Raw genomic sequence first — 16,226 nt, forward strand, 5'->3', positions numbered from 1 at the left:
GTTCCACAAGGTACTACGGAAGACAACAGCCAAACAAATGTTACACTGCACCAAGCCAGTCATCTTAACAATGTATTGAAATACAAGTACTTAGCAGGAAAATCAACAATCCCTATTGCTACCAAACTTTGCTGATTTTGGTTTATAGTTATATGATTCGCGCGCCGTTAGGCGCGCGGGCCACTACCTTCTTCTCCTTCTCTGTGATCTGAAGTGCAAATTAAAATGGCTTTTTCCTGCCTTTTATACTTCCCAGTCTAATCCTGCCCCAGCCTAATCTGATTGGTCTGTGTTTGAAAACAAACTGCTAATAAAATTGTCTGTAACAGCCAGTTATAAATGCCCCTTCTCCTTGAATTCAAAAAATGCAAATGCAAAAAGTAAACAGCACTACCTTCTTCTCCTTCTCTGTGATCTGAAGTGCAAATTAAAATGGCTTTTTCCTGCCTTTTATACTTCCCAGTCTAATCCTGCCCCAGCCTAATCTGATTGGTCTGTGTTTGAAAACAAACTGCTAATAAAATTGTCTGTAACAGCCAGTTATAAATGCCCCTTCTCCTTGAATTCAAAAAATGCAAATGCAAAAAGTAAACAGCACTACCTTCTTCTCCTTCTCTGTGATCTGAAGTGCAAATTAAAATGGCTTTTTCCTGCCTTTTATACTTCCCAGTCTAATCCTGCCCCAGCCTAATCTGATTGGTCTGTGTTTGAAAACAAACTGCTAATAAAATTGTCTGTAACAGCCAGTTATAAATGCCCCTTCTCCTTGAATTCAAAAAATGCAAATGCAAAAAGCAAACAGCACTACCTTCTTCTCCTTCTCTGTGATCTGAAGTGCAAATTAAAATGGCTTTTTCCTGCCTTTTATACTTCCCAGTCTAATCCTGCCCCAGCCTAATCTGATTGGTCTGTGTTTGAAAACAAACTGCTAATAAAATTGTCTGTAACAGCCAGTTATAAATGCCCCTTCTCCTTGAATTCAAAAAATGCAAATGCAAAAAGTAAACAGCACTACCTTCTTCTCCTTCTCTGTGATCTGAAGTGCAAATTAAAATGGCTTTTTCCTGCCTTTTATACTTCCCAGTCTAATCCTGCCCCAGCCTAATCTGATTGGTCTGTGTTTGAAAACAAACTGCTAATAAAATTGTCTGTAACAGCCAGTTATAAATGCCCCTTCTCCTTGAATTCAAAAAATGCAAATGCAAAAAGCAAACAGCACTACCTTCTTCTCCTTCTCTGTGATCTGAAGTGCAAATTAAAATGGCTTTTTCCTGCCTTTTATACTTCCCAGTCTAATCCTGCCCCAGCCTAATCTGATTGGTCTGTGTTTGAAAACAAACTGCTAATAAAATTGTCTGTAACAGCCAGTTATAAATGCCCCTTCTCCTTGAATTCAAAAAATGCAAATGCAAAAAGTAAACAGCACTACCTTCTTCTCCTTCTCTGTGATCTGAAGTGCAAATTAAAATGGCTTTTTCCTGCCTTTTATACTTCCCAGTCTAATCCTGCCCCAGCCTAATCTGATTGGTCTGTGTTTGAAAACAAACTGCTAATAAAATTGTCTGTAACAGCCAGTTATAAATGCCCCTTCTCCTTGAATTCAAAAAATGCAAATGCAAAAAGTAAACAGCACTACCTTCTTCTCCTTCTCTGTGATCTGAAGTGCCTAGGAGCCCATAGTCTTCCTCCTCCTCCTCTTCTCTGCAACCCCACTCCCTTCTACCCTGATGATGTTGCCTAGCATGGTAAGGAAACGTCAGCAAGGAAGCAACCCGGCTTCGAGAGCCCCAAGGACCCCACCATTCCCGGATTATATTTGCCACTGAAATCGATCAAAAAAGGGTCTCCAGATGCTTTTGTCGTGCAACGGCCTCCTTTTATGGATTGCCGCTCGTTCCAGAAAGATTTTAATTGGAACCCGGACGGGCAGAAACGTTCTTGTGCTAAGATTTCCTTTTTCTGCCCAACTTTGGTGCCACCACCGGGGCGGCGATTCTGCCACTGGGCGCAGCCAACATCTTACAGCTTTCCCCCCACATTCAGATCCAGGAAGGAGATGACTTTGCTGTCCGTCTTGTCTTCAGACCAATTCCGTGCCCAGGGTCAGCCTGCCAGTCAAAACCCCTTCGAGGTTTGAAGGATGGGACCCCCCTTCCAAAATCAAAGAGGCTTCCAGGTGGCGGCAGAAAAAAGCTCTGTAAAAGCAGGGAGTGTAACCCCCACCCCTCTCTGGCTTCTGGTTGTGTGTGTGTGTGTGTGTTTTAAAGAATCCAGCCACCTTCTGGCTGGGCAAAGTTAATTTTTTTGCTGAGCCTGCAACGACTTGAACAGTTGCTTCAGCTGTTTCTTCCTGTCGTTGCTGTAACCTGCAGCGGAGCAGATAGAATAGAATAACACAGAGTTGGAAGGGGCCTTGGAGGTCATCCAATCCAACCCCCCTGCTTGCTGTACATACTCTTGATCAGTTGGAGGATGATGAAGATATTGAGGATTCAGATTCAGATAGTGTTTATGAAGTAGTGGGGGCCCCGGGGTTACAAGTAGTAGAACAGGTGGGAGGCCAGCCACAGGATGGGGCTATGAGTTCAGGATCTAGCGAGGGAGAATCAGACGCTCGCTGGGTTAATCCTAAATTCAGAAGGATTCAGAAACGTAGAGAGCAGAGGTCTGGAAGAAGATATTAAGGAGAGGAATGGGTTAAATATTGTAGTGAGGTATTTGGCACGTCAGGGGGCTAGTGGAGAAGAAGGCTGGAGTTTCACCGTTGCTGAAAATAAATATGGAGGGGCTTTTCGCCACGCTAAAGTAAGCCAAAGTATTTTGTATTGTATTTAGTCAGTGCTGCTGTCTTTATATAGCTGTGTAGTTAGGAAATAAATCTTGTCTAAGTGAAGCAGGAAAAGGAATGTGAGGAATGCGGCTGAGAGAGAGATAACGGACCGAGTGATGTCTGGAAGGTGTTGAAAATACAGGAGAGCAGAGAAATAAACGGAGTTGCTTTATTCATGAAATGATGCATTTCATGAGAGTTATTTATAATTATTAAACTTCTACCAGAAACCAGAACACTGCTCAGGTGGGAAAACAAAAAGCAATGAGTGGAAACTAATCAAGGAGAGAAGCAAGAACTAAGGAGAAAAGTCCTGACCGAACAGTTGATCAGTGGGACTGCTTGCCTCCAGAGGTTGTGAATGCTCCAACAATGAAAGTTTTTAAAAAGATGTTGGATAACCATTTGTATGAACTGCTGGTGGCAAGCAGTTCCACTGGTTAATTGCTCTCCCCAGTAAGGAAGGTTCTCCTTAATTCTAGGTTGCTTCTTGCCTTGCCTTCTGGTGCTTTGGAGACCCTCCACTCTTTGTGGCAGCTCTAATAATAATAATAATAATAATAATAATAATAATAATAATAATAATAATAATAATAATAATAATAATTTATTAGACTTGTACGCCGCCCTTCTCCAAAGACTATTGGAATATTGGAACACTGATATCACATGCCCCCTAATCCTTCATTAGATTATTCAGTTTAGAATGGAGCTGGAAGGGACCTTAAATGGTCTTCTAGTCTGACCCCCTGCTCAAGCAGGAAACCCTTTCAGAATTACAGAATAACAAGAGTTGGAAGGGACCTTGGAGGTCCTCTAGTCCAGCCCTCTGCTCAAGCAACAGACCTTATACAGAATTACAAAATAATAATAGTTGGAAGGGACCTTGGAGGTCCTCTAGTCCAGCCCCCTGCTTAGGCAGGAGATCCTGTACCATTTCAGACAATTGGTTGCCCAATCTCTTAAAAACCTCCATTATTGGAGACACGACAAGGTTAAATTAAAATATGGGCCAGGGGGTTCTTGACTTATGACCAGGATCGGGACCAGAATTTTCATTGCAGGGCAAGGCAGTTGTGTCCCATCTTGTAACCTTTTTTTAAAAAATCTTGGTCGTTAAGCAAATCTCTGCAGTTGTTAAAACAAATCATGCAGTTGTTAAGAAAATCTAGTTTCCACGACCAATAGTCCTCGAATTAATGAACACAGCTGAGCCCCAAATTTCACCCCCAGATACTTCTCCCTACCTATTCTGGCCCTGTTTCCTTCCAGGAGATTCCTAGAGAGGCCCCACAGAGGCTTCTCCCCACCTTTTCCAGCTGTTTCCTCCCAGGAGATTCCTAGAGAGCCCCCACAGAGGCTTCTCCCCGCCTTTTCTGGCCCTGTTTCCTCCCAGGAGATTCCTAGAGAGGCCCCACAGAGGCTTCTCCCCACCTTTTCCATCTGTTTCCTCCCAGGAGATTTCTAGAGAGGCCCCACAGAGGCTTCTCCCCACCTTTTCCGGCCCTGTTATCTCCCAGGAGATTCCTAGAGAGGCCCCAAGGAGGCTTCTCCCCGCCTTTTCCGGCTGTTTCCTTCCAGGAGATTCCTAGAGAGGCCTCACAGAGACTTCTCCCCACCTTTTCTGGTCCTGTTTCCTCCCAGGAGATTCCTAGAGAGGCCCCACAGAGACTTCTCCCCACCTTTTCTGGCCCTGTTTCCTCCCAGGAGATTCCTAGAGAGGCGCCACAGAGACTTTTCCCTGCCTTTTCCGTCCCTGTTTCCTCCCAGGAGATTCCTAGAGAGGCCCCACGGAGGCTTCTCCCTGCCTTTTCCGTCCCTGTTTCCTCCCAGGAGATTCCTAGAGAGGCCCCACAGAGGCTTCTCCCTGCCTTTTCCGGCCCTGTTTCCTCCCAGGATATTCCTAGAGAGGCCCCACAGAGGCTTCTCCCTGCCTTTTCTGGCCCTGTTTCCTCCCAGGAGATTCCTAGAGAGGGCCCACAGAGGCTTCTCCCTGTCTTTTCCGTCTGTTTCCTCCCAGGAGATTCCTAGAGAGGCCCCACAGAGGCTTCTCCCTGCCTTTTCCGGCCCTGTTTCCTCCCAGGATATTCCTAGAGAGGCCCCACAGAGGCTTCTCCCTGCCTTTTCCGGCCCTGTTTCCTCCCAGGAGATTCCTAGAGAGGCCCCACGGAGGCTTCTCCCTGCCTTTTCTGGTTATGGTTTTGGAGGTTCGGGTTTGTAAGTGGAAAATGGATCTTGGGAAGAGGCAAAAAAATCTTGAACACCCGGTTCTTATCTAGAAAAGTTCGTAAGTAGAGGCGTTCGTAGGTGGAGGTACCACTGCATTTGAATTTTGATTCCCCTGACTCGTAATTCTGAAAAACCCTAAGTCATTTTTTCTCCAGCGCCGTTGCAACTTTAAACAGTTGGTAAGTCCAGGACCACCTGTCTTTGAACCAGCCCACTGCTATGTAGTGCCAGCCTCCGAAACCCAAGCATCCCACCACAGCCCCCCTCGCAAAGAGCCACCGGGAGCAAGTACCTAGGTGGGTGTTTGCCACGAAGCCGTTCATTGGCGTGTCCAGATTTGCCTCTTCTCGGCTGATGGGGCCGTCGTTCCACATGAGATCAAAGCCCCCGACACGTTTTTCCTTCCCGGTCAAACTGCAAGGACACAAAGAATGAAAGAAGGGAAGACCAAGGGGTGACACGAAAGCATCTTCCAATATTTGAGGGGTTCAAATTATTCTCCAAAGCACCTGAAAGCCACAAGGAACAATGGGTGGAAAATAATCAAGGAGGTATAACAAGCAGGAAGAGGGAGATTATGATCCCACTATATAGAGCGCTGGTGAGACCACATTTGGAATACTGTGTTCAGTTCTGGAGACCTCACCTACAAAAAGATATTGACAAAATTGAACGGGTCCAAAGACGGGCTACAAGAATGGTGGAAGGTCTTAAGCATAAAACGTATCAGGAAAGACTTAATGAACTCAATCTGTATAGTCTGGAGGACAGAAGGAAAAGGGGGGACAGGATCGAAACATTTAAATATGTTAAAGGGTTAAATAAGGTACAGGAGGGAAGTGTTTTTAGTAGGAAAGTGAACACAAGAACAAGGGGACACAATCTGAAGTTAGTTGGGGGAAAGATCAAAAGCAACATGAGAAAATATTATTTTACTGAAAGAGGAGTAGAACAAACTCCCAGCAGACGTGGTTGGTCAATCCACAGTTACTGAATGTAAACATGCCTGGGATAAACATAGATCATCCTAAGATAAAAATACAGGAAATAGTATAAGGGCAGACTAGATGGACCATGAGGTCTTTTTCTGCCATCAATCTTCTATGTTTCTATGAGAAAAGTGATTAAGGAGGAACTTCCTGACAGGTGAGGATGATTATAACCAGCAGAACCACTTGCCACTAGAAGTTGTAGGAGCTCCATCACGAGATTTTTAAGAAGAGACTGGACATATAAGAAGAAAAGGGAAGATAAATGGTGGTAGACAAAACTAGATTTAAGGAGGCAGCATTGGACTACTAGTGTATCCTTAGAACAAAGAAATATAAGTTTTAATACATATACCGTATTTTTGGGAGTATAAGATACACCTTTTTCCTCCCTAAAAGATTCTGAAAATTCAGGTGCGTCTTATACTCCAGCGTTTCCCAACCGGTGTGCCGCGGCACACTGGTGTGCCGCGAGACATGGCCAGGTGTGCCGCCAAGCTTTAGCTGGGCGGGGCGCTGCCGGTACTTCCGTCCTGGGGCTCCCGCTCGCAGCTGTCTCCTGCTCGATGCCGCGGTTTTCGGCGCTCTCCTGCTGGGCCCCAAAGAAGGAAGGCAGGAAGAAGGAGAGCTCCGTTCTTCGCACCTTTTTCCCGCCTTCTTTCTTTGGGGCCCAGCAGGAGAGCGCCGAAAACCGCGGCATCGAGCAGGAGGCGGGGGACAGCTGCGAGCGGGAACCCCAGGACGGAAGTACCGGCAGCGCCCCGCCCAGCTGAAGCTCCTCTTTCGTCGACGGCAAGTGTCCGATGGGAGCGGGGGGGGAGGGGTGGCCGCAGCGGCCGCAGGCAGTCGGGGGAGATGGCGGCGGCAAGAGGGATCGCTTGCTCGCTCTCTCTCAGCTGACTGCAAGTGGGAGCCCTGACGGTGGCGGTTGGACGTTCTGCTGGACGTCGTACATGCTGGCGCTGCGTGCCTGGCATATACGGTGTCCAGCACCACGTCCAGCTGCCGCCGTCAGGGCTCCCGCTTGCAGTCAGCTGAGAGAGAGAGAGAGAATGAGAGACATATAAGAGGCAGAGAGAGAGAGAAAGAGAGACATAGCAAGAGAGGCAGAGAAAGAGAGACAGAGCAGGAAAGAGAGACAGCAAGAGAGGCAGAGAAAGAGAGATAGAGAAAGAGAGAGAAAGAGAGACATAGCAAGAGAGGCAGAGAAAGAGAGACAGAGCAGGAAAGAGACAGCAAGAGAGGCAGAGAAAGAGAGACAGAGAAAGAGAGGCAGAGAGAGAGAAAAAGAAAGAGAGACATAGCAAGAGAAAAAGAGAGACTTAGCAAGAGAGGCACAGAGAGAGAGAGAAAGAGAAAGAAAGAGAGACATAGCAAGAGAGACAGAGAGAGAAAGAGAGATAGCAAGAGAGGCAAAGAGAAAGAAAGAGACATATAGCAAGACAGTGAAAGAGAGAGAGAGCAAGAGAGAGAGAAAAAAGCAAGAAAGAGATAGCAAGAGAGACAGAGAGAGAGAGCAAGGGAGAGAGAAAGACATAGAGGAAGGGAAGGAGGGAGAGAGAAAGAGCAAAAAAGAGGAAGAAAGAAAGAGGGATGGAGAGAGAGAATGAAGGGAAGGAAGGAAAAGAGAGAAAGAGGGAGAAATAGAGCGAAAGGGAGGAAGAGAGAGGGTTTTTTTGTCCAAACTTTTCTTTAGCCCGCGCGCCCCCCCCTTTCAGTGTTCCCCAGGATTTTGAAAATACGAATAATGTGCCGCGGCTCAAAAAAGGTTGGGAAACACTGTTATACTCTGAATGTAGCTTTTTTTTCAAATCTTTTTTCCCCAGCCCTAACTAGGTGCTAACAATCTTCCCAGCTCTTTTTTAAAAAGAAAATATCACCTTTATTGAAGATAAATAGGGGAGGGGATACATAAAGCAAAAGGACTATGCGAATATTGGTACAAATGTATATGAATTTAGAGTATACAGTTATAAATCAAAATACACGCTTACATATATAGAAGAAAATAAGGCTAAAGAGAGAAAGAAAAAGAGAAAAGGGGGAAGGAAAGAAGAGGAAAATTGAAAATAAAAAAGAAAAAATAAATTCATATCTATAAATTTATCAGATGTTGTAAATAGTGTAAACTTAATCTGCTGACCCGATTTCTACAGCTTTTAAGATCTTTACTATAGAAACATAGAAGACTGACGGCAGAAAAAGACCTCATGGTCCATCTAGTCTGCCCTTATACTATTTTTTGTATTTTATCTTACAATGGATCTATGTTTATCCCAAGCATCTTTAAATTCAGTTACTGTGGATTTACCAACCACGTCTGCTGGAAGTTTGTTCCAAGGATCTACTACTCTTTCAGTCAAATAATATTTTCTCATGTTGCTTTTGATCTTTCCACCGACTAACCTCAGATCTATGTTTCTATGTTGACCCGATTTCTACAGCTTTTAAAATCTTTACTATCAATATAGATGAAGGTTTTAAGCCAGCTCTTGCCTTGCAGGTTCTTTCGTTGTTACTCTTTGCGAAGAATGTTTTCCAAGCCCTAAGTCTATGCAGGGTTTTTTCCATTGCTCTACATGCTCCCAATGTTTTTTTTCCAGGTGCTAATGATGTTCCCAGCTCTTCCTGGCTTGCGAGCTCTTTCATTGTTACTCTCTCTCAATAAGGTTTTTTTAAAGCCCTTAACCAGGGGATAAAATAATGTGCTGAAACTGACCAGACTAAGGATGTTAGCCAGATGAATACCTGGTAAGCAGATTCTTTTCCCTATTTTCCTCCCCCAAAACTAAAGTGCATCTTATACTCTGCTATGTCTTATACCCGCAAAATACGGTAATTCTAATATTTGATAAAGCAGAAAAGTTTGCGAAATGCAGCAACAAGCAAGGTATGTTTTTTTTTGTGTCAGCTAATTATTGTCCGAGAACAGATATAAAGTCCATAGTTCATAGATATAAAGTTCATCGGCAAAAAGAATCAGAACTCCACATATAAACTGAACAAATTCTCACAGATGACCCCCACTCGGTAAAAGACCTCGGAATACTCGTATCAAATGACCTCAGTGCCAAAGCCCACTGCAACAACATCGCCAAAAAGGCTTCAAGAGTTGTTAATCTAATCCTACATAGCTTCCGCTCCGGCAATCTCACACTACTTACCAGAGCATACAAAACTTTTGCCAGACCAATCCTCGAATACAGCTCATCTGCTTGGAACCCATACTGTATTTCGGATATAAACACCCTTGAAAATGTCCAAAGATACTTCACCAGAAGAGCCCTTCAGTCCTCCACTCGAAACAGAATTCCCTATGAAACTAGATTTACAATCCTAGGTCTAGAAAGCTTGGAACTACGACCTCTTAAACATGACCTAAGCAATGCCCACAAGATCATATGCTACAACATCCTCCCTGTCAATGACTACTTCAGCATCAACCACAACAACACACAACAGATTTAAACTTAATATTAACCGCTCCAAACTTGACTGTAAAAAATACGAGTTTAGTAATTGAGTTGTTGAAGTGTGGAACTCATAACCTGAGTCTGTAGTGTCATCCCCTAACCCCCAACATTTTACCCTTAGACTATCTCCTGATTTCTAAGAGGTCAGTAAGGCTCGTGCATAGGTGCACCAGCGTGCCTTCCGTCCCCTGTCCTAATACATTTCTACTAGCTACATGTATATGTTTATGAACTCTGTTATCTCTTCTGCACTATTCTTATATCTTTTTCTTTTATACTTCCATTGATATATTTTTACTATGATTATATCCTATGATACCAATATTATGTATTGGACTAAATAAATAAATAAATAATTATTTGATCACATAGCTAACATTTTGGCACTGACTCACTCGGAGATAAGTTCCTTCTAATAAACTCATTAATTTCACATTCAACTCCGATAAATTCATCACTCATACAGTTGACTTCGGCACTCACTCCTCACAAGACTTGCCCTTATCTAGCCACAAGGCGTAGCTAATTGTTCTATAGAGCCATTCACGCATAGATCTTTTCGTGCCTGCTAATACTTCTGCGCACTCTGGCATCGAGAAGACGCTCTTCCTCTTCTCCTGAGTCACTCATGGTCACTTCTGGAGGTGCTACAGACCCTGGTTGGCTTTCAGCCTCTGACTCCCCATCCTCTCCTTGCTATCAGACTCCGGTGCCAAGTTCACTGGCCTAGGATACCACCCCCACCCGTCTCTCGATCCCCAGAATCCGTGATCAGCTGAGCGGGATGTGGATAGGCCACAACAATAAGGAAGTTGGTTACATGTTTTGAAAGCTTCCTTGGTGTCTCCTAAAGTGAAGTTGTGGGCAAACTGGGTTGAAACTGGGTTAGCTTTACTAGATAAATGGTCAAAGCAATGGAAACTGCAGTTTAATGTTTCCAAATGTAAAATAATGCCCTTGGGGAAAAGGAATCCTCAATCTGAATATTGTATTGGCAGTTCTGTGTTAGCAAAAACTTCAGAAGAGAAGGATCGGCCCAAAGTCACCTAGCCAGCTTTCGTGCCTAAGGGGAGACTAGAAGTCACCGGCTCCTGGTTTCTAGGCCAGCATCTTAACCATTACACTAACTCTTGTCTCATTAATATGAACTCATGCCCTGGATTCAAGCAAAACACTGATTTAGGGGTCGTGATTTCTGACAGTCTCAAAATGGGTGAGCAGTGTGGTCAGGCAGTAGGAAAAGCAAGTAGGATGCTTGGATGCATAGCTAGAGGTATAACAAGCAGGAAGAGGGAGATTGTGATCCCCCTATATAGAATGCTGGTGAGACCACATTTGGAATACTGTGTTCAGTTCTGGAGACCTCACCTACAAAAAGATATTGACAAAATTGAATGGGTCCAAAGACGGGCTACAAAAATGGTGGAAGGTCTTAAGTATAAAACGTATCAGGAAAGACTTAATGAACTCCATCTGTACAGTCTGCAGGACAGAAGGAAAAGGGGGGACATGATCGAAACATTTAAATATGTTAAAGGGTTAAATAAGGTTCAGGAGGGAAGTGTTCTTAATAGGAAAGTGAACACAAGAACAAAGGGACACAATCTGAAGTTAGCTGGGGGAAAGATCAGAAGCAACGTGAGAAAATATTATTTCACTGAAAGAGTAGTAGATCCTTGGAACAAACTTCCAGCAGACGTGGTTGGTAAATCCACAGGAACTGAATTTAAATATGCCTGGGATAAACATATATCCATCCTAAAATAAAATACAGGAAATAGTATAAGGGCAGACTAGATGGACCATGAGGTCTTTTTCTGCCGTCAATCTTCTATGTTTCTATGAAATGCCCCCCCCCAGCCGCCCCCCCACCATGGTCGTTGTGCTCTACTCACCGGCCTTCCATGTCCACAATGTTCAACGTGTCTTCCAAGATGCGTGTCTTGAGCTCGTGGTCTTCCTGGCTGCTAGCGGTCAGAGAGGGTGAGGCATTGACTTCTAACAGCCACCTGTGCGGGACAGCAAGAGAGAAGGTCAGGGAATCTGCTGCAGGCCAAGCTCAGACGGTCCTTCTGGTCCAAGTCTTTGGAAGAAGTGTGGGCCCTTTTTCCTTGCAGACGTTTCATAACCCAACTACGGAACATCATCCGTGTAGAAGGGATAGAGGTTTGTGGAGACAGGAAGGAAGAGGAGGCCACGGTGAGCTCCTTAATGCTCTCAATTAAATTCTGGGAAATAAATCACAGTCCAACCCTTGGCCTTCTTCCAAGTTTCGGACCAAAATATCTCCGGGACTGCCTTCTGCCGCATGAATCCCAGCGACCAGTTAGGTCCCACAGAGTTGGCCTTCTCCGGGTCCCGTCGACTAAGCAATGTTGTTTGGCGGGACCCAGAAGAAGAGCCTTTTCTGTGGTGGCCCTGACCCTCTGGAACTATCTCCCCCCAGAGATCAGAACTGCCCCCACCCTCCTTTCCTTTCGTAAAGTTCTTAAAATCCATCTCTGCCGTCAGGCATGGGGGAACTGAGACATCTCCCCCGGGGCTATACAGTTTATGCATGGTATGTTTGTGTGTATTATTGCTTTTAAAAATGGGGATTTTAGTGTTTTTTAAATTATTAGATTTGTTCTTACATTGTTATTATTGTGAGCTGCCCCGAGTCTACGGAGAGGGGCGGCATACAAATCTAATAAATAATAATAATTATTATTATTATTATTAACAGAGCCATGTTAGAAACCTAGAAACATAGAAGATTGATGGCAGAAAAAGACCTCCTGGTCCATCTAGTCTGCCCTTATACTATTCCCTGTAGTTTATCTTAGGATGGATCTATGTTTATCCCAGGCATGTTTCAATTCAGTCACTGTGGATTTACCAACCACGACTGCTGGAAGTTTGTTCCAAGCATCTACTACTCTTTCCGTCAAATAATATTTTCTCCCATTGCTTCTGATCTTTCCCCCCAACTCACCTCAGATTGTGCCCCCTTGTTCTTGTGTTCACTTTCCTATTAAAAATACTTCCCACCTGAACTTTATTTAACCCTTTATATTGAAATCTTTCGATCCTGTCCCCCCTTTCCCTTCTCTCCTCCAGACTAGACAGATGGAGTTCATGAGGTCTTTCCTGATAGGTTTTATGCTTAAGACCTTCCACTATTTTTCTAGCCCGTCTTTGGACCCGTTCAATTTAATCAATATCTTTTTGTAGGTGAGGTCTCCAGAACTGGACACAGTCTTCCAAATGGGGTCTCACCAGCGCTCTATACAGCGGGATCACAATCTCCCTCTTCCTGCTTGTGATACCTCTAGCTATGCAGCCAAGCATTCAACTTGCTTTCCCTACCGCCTGACTGCACTATAAATCCAATAAATAAATAAACTCAAATTGGGACGAGAATTTCCAGCTGCTAAACAAGTCAGTTCATTTATTTTATTTTATTTATTTTTTTATTAGATTTATAACGTGCCCAACTCCAGATGGACTCTGGGAGACGTACACAATAAAACCATAATTAACATTAAAACCCCTCTCATTAAAAACGTGGCTGGCTGGAAGTTCCCCCGTGTCTTAAAAGGTCAAAGGTCAGGGGAGCAGTTCCTGAAGACCCCCCTCCACCCCACTGCTCCTGCTTACGGCTTGAGGTTCTGGTCAATGAGGATGTCGTAGCCGTAGAGCTCAAAGCAATGCTTGTCGCTGATGATGACTTTCTGGACGCTCTGGAGGCTCTTGATGAAGATATTGTCCATCTCGGAGAAGAGCATCTCCACCGCTTCGGCCCCGTGCTTGGCCGTCAGGTAAAGGCGGAACTGCTGGATCATCCATTTGCAGCCCTGCAGGTAAAGGAAGCCAGAGGTGGATTCTGCAGGGGGGGGGGGACGATGACCTTCGCCAGAAGCCGACAACTTCCACTCGTGGGAAGAACATGTCTGAAATTCAGCTCTGGAAATGAGAAATACCCCCCACCCCCGCCCCTCCTGAGTTGATTCTCTGTCTTTGGTGCTGTAACATTGCTCCTCTGTCGGCCCTGTTAGTACTGTGTGCATAACTCGTTGGGTTTTGCAATATGCACTACTCAAAAAATAAAGGGAACACTTAAACCTTCGAAACCTTCCGTCCCCTGTCCAATTGTCTCTCCTTTATCTCGTATAACTTTTCTTCCTTTCATATATCTTCTCCTCTATTTTTATATCTTTTCTTCTATCCTTTTCTTTATACTGTATATAATACAGTGGTACCTCATCATACGAACTTAGTTGGTTCCAGGAGGAGGTTCGTAAGGTGAAAGGTTCGTAAGATGAAACAATGTTTCCCATAGGAATCCATGTAAAAGCAAATAATGCCTGCAAATCCTTCAGGAAAATCCCAAACTTTAGAAGGGAGGCGAAGAGAGGGCAGGGAGGAGCAGCTAAAGGGGGCGGGTGGAAGAAGCAAGGCTCGGCTAAAGGGTGAGTGGGAAGCAAGAAAGGCAAGGGGGGCGCCCCTCCCTTTTCTTTCTTCAAAAGACACCCTTTCAGTGCCTTTGCAAGCACCTTGTTCTCTGCAAAATGTTTCCTCCTGCAAGCCGCCCCTCCCTTTTCTTTCTTCAAAAAAAGTGGGGGGGGGGGAAAGAAACCCCTTCATCCCAGCAGCAGCTGCTTGGGTTCGTAAGGTGAAAATAGTTCGGAAGAAGAGGCAAAAAAATCTTAAACACCGGGTTCGTATCTTGAAAAGTTCGTTAGAAGAGGCGTTTGTAAGATGAGGTACCACTGTACTACATGTCTATTCTCTTCAATATGTATTGTGTATTGGACTAACTAACTAACTAACTAACTAACTAACTAACTAACTAAATAAATAAATAAATAAATAAATAAATAAATAAATAATAATAGTTGTAATTCAATTGATTTTCTAATAAATTTTTTAAAAAATTTTTAAAAATATAGGCGTACTTTCTCTGGATCGTAGTCGGGGGCCGTCTTCTGCACAGCTACGTTGGTCAGATGGATGTCTGGCATCCAGGGGATGTAAGGATCGTGCAGGTGGGAAGATAGGTGAAAGTGCTCGATTTTCAACCGTTTCTTCAGCGACCGCCAAAAGTTACAATGGCCCTGAAATAAATTATTCCAGCAACACAGATGCCTGCTTCACCATTGTTGACTTATTCGCCTTCATTTAATCCTTCCTACCAAATACTTACTTACTTACTTACTTACTTACTTACTTAAATACTTACTTACTGTTCTGCTGGGCTCTCTGGTAGAAGCCTCCCGAAAATTCACCGGTACAAATTTCAGACACACACACACGTTTGAAAGTTCAAAACAATGTTCTTTATCACAAAATTCAAAAGAAACCAAGCACCCTTTTTGTATTGCAAAGAGCACTCGTCCCCAGAACAACCTTGTAGGCTGTACAAGTCCCTTAATCAGTCCTTAAGTACTTAGCTAGTAGCTGTGAAGAAACGTCACAGCCCTCCTTCTTCCCACGAAGTGAAACACACACACACTTTACTCTGCTTTGGTGTCAAAGGTATGAAAAATCCACAAAGTTCAGACACAGCGAGGCACGATCTGAAGAACTGCAATCAGATAATCTTCCTATTTGTATCAGCAGCTCTAATTGCTGGAGCCCCACCCAAACACAGGTGGCCTCTCTTATCTCCTGTAATATGTCCTCAATTGGTCTCTTCGATGCATAAGTCTGCGCCTGCGTGGGTCTAACACTTTGTCATCCGAATCGACCAAAGATAATGGAGATTGGCTTCCTGGGCTGTGTGCCAAGCCCCCCTCTTCCAAGTCACCCCCACCTTCTTCTTCGTCCGAGGAAACTGCACTCCCTGACTCTGCCGGCAACAAAACAGGCCCAGGACATGTTGACGTTTCCCCTGCCTCCATCTCCACATTCCCTGGGGCAGGAGTTGGGCCAGAGCCAACCACAACACTTACTTATTTACTTGTTTGTTTGTTTGTTTGTTTGTTTATTTAAACATGGAAGATTGACAGCAGAAAAAGACCTTGTGGTCCATCTAGTCTGCCCTTATACTATTTCCTGTATTTTATCTTAGGATGGATCTACGTTTCTCCCAGGCATGTTTAAATTCGGTTCCTGTGGATTGATCAACCACGTCTGCTGGAAGTTTGTTTCCAAGCATCTACTACTCTTTCAGTGAAATAATATTTCCCCCCCGTTGCTTCTGATCTTTCCCCCCAACTAACCTCAGATTGTGCCCCCTTGTTCTTGTGTTCACTTTCCTATTAAAAACACTTCCCACCTGAAACTTATTTAACCCTTTGACATATTTAAATGTTTCAATCCTGTCCCCCCTTTTCCTTCTGTCCTCCAGACTATACAGATTGAGTTCATTAAGTCTTTCCTGATAAGTTTTATGCTTAAGACCTTCCACCATTCTTGTAGCCCATCTTTGGACCCGTTCAATTCGAGCAGGACCCCGGCCACCCCATCTAATGTCTCTTCCTCCCCCTTCCCAATAGCTCCTCCAGGTCTCTCTGGAAGCTGGTAAACAGGATACACTGGTCATCCAGGGTGTTCAGGGTGAACCTCGTGTTGGAGAAGCGAGCAAAACCGTCTCGGTACAGCCAGGCTTTGAGAGGGAGATACTGCGGGGAAACAGAAGAGTCGGGGATTGTATTAGAACTCCAGCCAGGGTTTTTTTTAACCTGGGCCACTTTAAGATAGGTGGACTTCAATTCCCAGAAT

At 44.4% G+C, this 16,226-nt stretch overlaps 1 protein-coding gene across 4 annotated transcripts in view; it reads right to left on the reverse strand.

Annotated features, from left to right (window-relative positions):
* Positions 1 to 16,226, reverse strand: part of TTLL9 (tubulin tyrosine ligase like 9) — a 42,898-nt gene that overhangs the window by 9,047 nt on the left and 17,625 nt on the right. For 2 of the 4 annotated variants that reach the window (XM_070744350.1, XM_070744354.1), the window contains 6 exons: positions 16,039 to 16,126; positions 14,459 to 14,517; positions 13,161 to 13,357; positions 11,417 to 11,530; positions 5,352 to 5,473; positions 1,855 to 2,366 (listed from right to left, as the gene is read on the reverse strand). In XM_070744350.1, the coding sequence (XP_070600451.1) occupies positions 2,296 to 2,366; positions 5,352 to 5,473; positions 11,417 to 11,530; positions 13,161 to 13,357; positions 14,459 to 14,517; positions 16,039 to 16,126 (651 nt within the window). In that variant the 3' untranslated portion in view covers positions 1,855 to 2,295. Of the gene's footprint in view, positions 1 to 1,854; positions 2,367 to 5,351; positions 5,474 to 11,416; positions 11,531 to 13,160; positions 13,358 to 14,458; positions 14,518 to 16,038; positions 16,127 to 16,226 lie in introns of those variants that run through there. The other 2 variants (XM_070744351.1, XM_070744349.1) reach the window with 1 other exon arrangement.

Source organism: Erythrolamprus reginae, chromosome 3 (assembly GCF_031021105.1).
Source record: "Erythrolamprus reginae isolate rEryReg1 chromosome 3, rEryReg1.hap1, whole genome shotgun sequence".
Lineage (NCBI taxonomy): Eukaryota > Metazoa > Chordata > Lepidosauria > Squamata > Dipsadidae > Erythrolamprus > Erythrolamprus reginae.